General features: G+C 34.0%; 1 protein-coding gene across 1 annotated transcript; it reads left to right on the forward strand.

Annotated features, from left to right (window-relative positions):
• The first annotated feature begins 1,988 nt into the window (after positions 1–1,988).
• Positions 1,989–4,175, forward strand: LOC108367239 (putative nuclease HARBI1). Its single transcript, XM_017621835.1, has 4 exons — positions 1,989–2,806; positions 2,880–3,315; positions 3,371–3,515; positions 3,589–4,175. The coding sequence occupies exons 1-4, from the start codon at positions 2,685–2,687 to the stop codon at positions 3,960–3,962; spliced, it is 1,077 nt and encodes a 358-aa protein (XP_017477324.1). The 5' UTR covers positions 1,989–2,684; the 3' UTR covers positions 3,963–4,175.
• The last annotated feature ends 364 nt before the right edge of the window (positions 4,176–4,539 follow it).

The following is a 4,539-nucleotide window of genomic DNA, read 5'->3' on the forward strand; positions in this document are numbered from 1 at the left end:
AATAAAGGTTAACGAGCAAAAATGTAAGCAAGTTACATTTACACTGAATAAGAGTAACTGTCCGCCCTTGACTTTAAACAACGTACAAATACCACAAAGCAATCATGTCACTTACCTAGGGGTCCACCTGGACAGGCGACTTACTTGGCGAAACCACATAGTGGCTAAAAGGACTCATCTCAAGCTGAAGGCTAATTCTCTCCACTGGCTTATTAACTCTCGCTCACCCCTGAGTCTGGAGTATAAAGTGCTTATTTACAATACAGTTTTAAAACCGATATGGACCTATGGATGTGAGTTATGGGGAAACGCGAGCAGCAGCAACATCGAAATCCTTCGTCGTGCGCAATCTAAAATCCTTCGAACAATCACCGGAGCACCTTGGTATATGCGAAATGAGAACATTCACCGCGACTTAAGAATACCAGAAGTATGAACCGAAATAGAACAACGGAAGACGAAATATGTATCGAAGCTTTTAGCGCACCCAAATCATGTAGCAAGATCTTTATTGCGTGTCAACAGGACCTCAAGACTACGTAGGAATGACTTACCAGCCCATTCGTAATCTTTTCTTAGGGCCAGTTAAGAAAATACTCATCCCAACTAGGGGATGTAAATAAAGTGAATAGATTAAGATTCGAAAACTTATTGTTAGGCTCTTAGGCAGGGCAGATTCAATAAATAAAAAAAAATAATAAAAAAATTACTCTTAGTGTGTTCTATGCAATAAGTAGCATGAATTCAGTAGTTTTGCGATATGACAAGTAATTCAAGGAAATTAAGAACATGATAATTATGAATACAGATTGCAAACTTTCTAGTGCTGTGCAGCCGTAGGTCGTTTCCGAAGTAATTTTCTGCGTAGAACTCCAACTCTATCTTAGAATTGCGCCAAGTTGTTGAGTTTTTTGCGTTTAATTTCACGAAAAACGGCTTTAATGGCTTATTTTGTTTGCTCTATGCTATTTAGTACTATTCTTACCCTTCAAATGTTAGATTCGAGGACTCGGCATTTGGTAGAATAATAGTAGTACTAGAAAAATAGCCGAAACAATTCCAATAGATTTCTTATTATTTAATCGGAAAATCTTCTTCTTTCAGCTTCTTATTTCGCTTCTTTTGAGTTCGTTCCTTTTTGAAATAATATAATTCTCGAGTTTTTTATTTTTCTATGTAATTCTTATATTCTCAGTTTATATAAGTTAGAAAAAATAACAGTTTTAACTATGGGACAATAACACGTTGAATAGCTTCCAATGTTGCTTGTAAAATGAGCCATATCTTTAACTAATTATAAAAAAAAGGTTACCTAAAAATTAAATTAGTTCAAAAGACTGTTACGTTACAAATAGCTTTCCACCGAAAACATATTGGTAATGAAGAGTATATGGAACTATTTTATTTTACTGTGAAATAAGGCCGAAAATGCTCGAAGAAAACTATACTTTCCCTTTTTTTAGTTTGGTGGATTCCACGCCAAAAAACTTTTTAATATTTTGGTCTGTTACATTACATTACAAAATACTGCCGACTTGATTTTCATATAGAAAGCTAATCGCTGATTTTTTTGTCGAAAACTTTTTTTTATTAAGTTCAAAATAATACAAGGCAAGCGAAGAGAGGCAAGTATAATGCAAAAAAGTGGTGGACCTTAAATATAAACTACCCGTTAGTTTTATGTTGTGCTTTTTTAATTTTCGTTTATTTAAAGGTGTCTCAAGACTAAGTGAATTTTACTGTTTGAGAGAAGGAGATTCGTGTTAATATTGATGTTATCCGATACCGTAGAATATGTATGACCCAGATATAATCCAAAATCTGCGAAACCTGAGAAAAAAATGTTTTCCCCTTGGTTTCGTTTTCGGCAATTTGGGCCATATATATCTATATATTTCATGATTCAATGATCGGATCTAAACCAAATTAGTATGGGACCACCTCTGAATTATCGAAATCGGTTGACGTGGTCCAACGTTATGCGGTAACATACATAAAAAAAAAAAAAAAATATTCCGACGAACTGATAACCTCCTCCTTTTTTGGAAGTCGGTTAAAAACTGGAACACATCCCACCGAAAACCCTGCACATTAAATTTAAACCAAATATCTCGCTTAAAAGTAATCTTAGCATCGCATCAGAATGCTTCAGTAAAGTATGGCATAACAGTTTAGTTTCGACGTACATATGTCAAGTTAGCCCTACACTTTTCGAAATTTTAAAGGTTAACTACAGCATTTTTTTGTAGTTGTAAACATTTTTTTTCTTATTTTATTTTAAATTTTTAAAATAAAAAAAGAGCTTTCGTCTGTTAGAAAAAGATTGTATGTAGTAGAGATGGGCACGGGCCGGGCTTTCCACGGATACGGGCCGGAAAATTTGACTTCGAGCTCGTGCGTGCATATGCGTGCAGTGAATTTCCAACAAAGCACGAAAAAGTTCGGTAAATTAATAATAATAATAGATTGGCGCTTACACATATGTTAGGCTGGTATGGTCACTTGCGAATCGAATAAATTTGGCGAACACACCTAAAATTTGCATTGTGAATGGCGAATGAACTTTTTCGCCGGACATGCGTCGTTGCCATTCAAACAAATTAAATGAGTTCATCCTCATTTCACGTTTCTGTCATTTATACTTCGAATTATTTTTTATTACAAACTAAAATTTGAAAAGCAAAATGTTTTATAACGTAGATTTATATTTTGAGGATAGTTATAATGTTGAACCGCGAGCTAACCTTCTTCGTCAGCGGCGTTTTATTAGAGATTACTCTAATCCTATGGAGCTGCCGTCCACAGTGTAAGTATCCAGTGCAGATAGGTTATTCAATGAAACATGAAAAATTTATGCATATATGAATATGTATTTATAGATTTACAGCGAATTTTCGGCTAAGCAAGGACGCTTTTATGTATGTGCTGGACAAAATCAAGGACAAATTTAATTGCCGCCTGTCCTCGTCTGTAACGCCAATGCTAAAATTGTGTTGCGCACTGAGATTTTTTGCGCATGACAGTTATCAGCAAGCTGTAGGAAATGAATTTCAATTGGGTCTTGCGCAACCTACAGTTTCGCTCATTTTAAAGGAGGTATTGCCCATTTTAGAAAGAGAAATTTGCAGTGCTTCGATAATCACAGAAGTGACAGAAGAAGAGAAGCAACAGGCAAGGAGCAAATTTTTCTCCAGATCAGGAATACCCAACGTAATTGGCTGTGTTGACGGAACACATATTGCGATTTATGCCCCCACCGCAAATAGACACCTCTATCTAAATAGAAAAGGCTTTTTTAGTATAAATGCTATGATTGTAAGTTTTTAAGAAATGAATACAGCAACACTGATAAACAAATTGTATATTAAAGGCTTGCGATCATGACATGAATATCCGGTTTGTGGATGCTAGATATGCTGGTTCTACACATGATTCGTTCGTGTGGAACAATAGTTCATTAAAGACTTATTTGGAGAATATGCATCAAAGTGGCGATCATAACTCTATTTATTTAGGTACTTTAAATTTGTTACATCGGCACAAAATTAATGTAAATACTATTTTAAAACAAAAACTACTTATTTATAGGTGATTCCGGATACCCACTTAGTCCTTATTTACTAACACCCTTCCGCCATGCAGACTCTAGAACTAGGGAGTCAATTTTTAATAAGAAGCACGCGAAAGCTAGAAACGTCGTTGAACGTACGATCGGAGTTTTGAAATGTCGCTTTCGATGTCTCCTGAGTGATCGAAAAATGCGCTACGATCCTGCTAAAGCAACATCCATTATAAATATTTGTTGCGCTTTCCACAATATTTGTAAGAAATTTAGAATCAGTGATCCAGAGGAAGCTGAAATTTTTATTGACACCGTTGTATCATCAGAGCCAATCAGTGAAGATGCCAATAATACATCAGGAGAGCGCCGCAGAAGGCAAATAGCTGATGCTTTGTTGTAAAATTAATTGCAGTTCGGTTTATTGAATAAATTCAAAATCATTTACCTTACTTTTGTTCTTTTTATTTCATTTTATACTTCAGAATTCTTTATTATATACATGTTAAATTAAACCTAATTGTTTCTATGCTCTTAAACTTAATAAAAATCACAAGTTGAATTCAGTACCTTCATCAAATATTAAACTTAAAATTAATTCATCACATGCTTTTATATATTAAAATGAAAAATCACAAATTAAATTCAGCCGTTAAAAAAATATTAAACTTAAAACTAGTTCATCACATTTTTTTATAAATAAAAATAAAAAAATCACAAATTCAATCAACATAAAGAAAAGATGGATATGAATCTAAAGAGTAGGAACTAACCCAAGATGGAAAAACAAAAAGTGTTGTATATCAAAATGTGTAAAACAAATGATAAATTTTCATATAGAAAAATTCCAGGACTTTTCATTCGTTTTTCAATATTTGGTGTAGAGAAGCACACCGGGGTACTGCTAGTATAAATATGTAAGTATACACGCAAACATTTTCTATAATTACTGGTATAGAAAAACAATGAACTCTGAAAAG

Source organism: Rhagoletis zephyria, unplaced genomic scaffold (assembly GCF_001687245.7).
Source record: "Rhagoletis zephyria isolate East Lansing unplaced genomic scaffold, Rhagoletis_zephyria_1.1 Rzeph_scaffold_02600, whole genome shotgun sequence".
NCBI classification, from domain to species: domain Eukaryota; kingdom Metazoa; phylum Arthropoda; class Insecta; order Diptera; family Tephritidae; genus Rhagoletis; species Rhagoletis zephyria.

Excerpts from the sequence above, each read along its gene's own strand:
- LOC108367239 (XM_017621835.1), top strand. The coding sequence starts at position 2,685 with ATGTTTTATAACGTAGATTTATATTTTGAGGATAGTTATAATGTTGAA. Across the intron at positions 2,807-2,879 it reads ATGGAGCTGCCGTCCACAGT|ATTTACAGCGAATTTTCGGC; the intron begins GTAAGTATCCAG and ends ATGTATTTATAG. Across the intron at positions 3,516-3,588 it reads TCATAACTCTATTTATTTAG|GTGATTCCGGATACCCACTT; the intron begins GTACTTTAAATT and ends ACTTATTTATAG.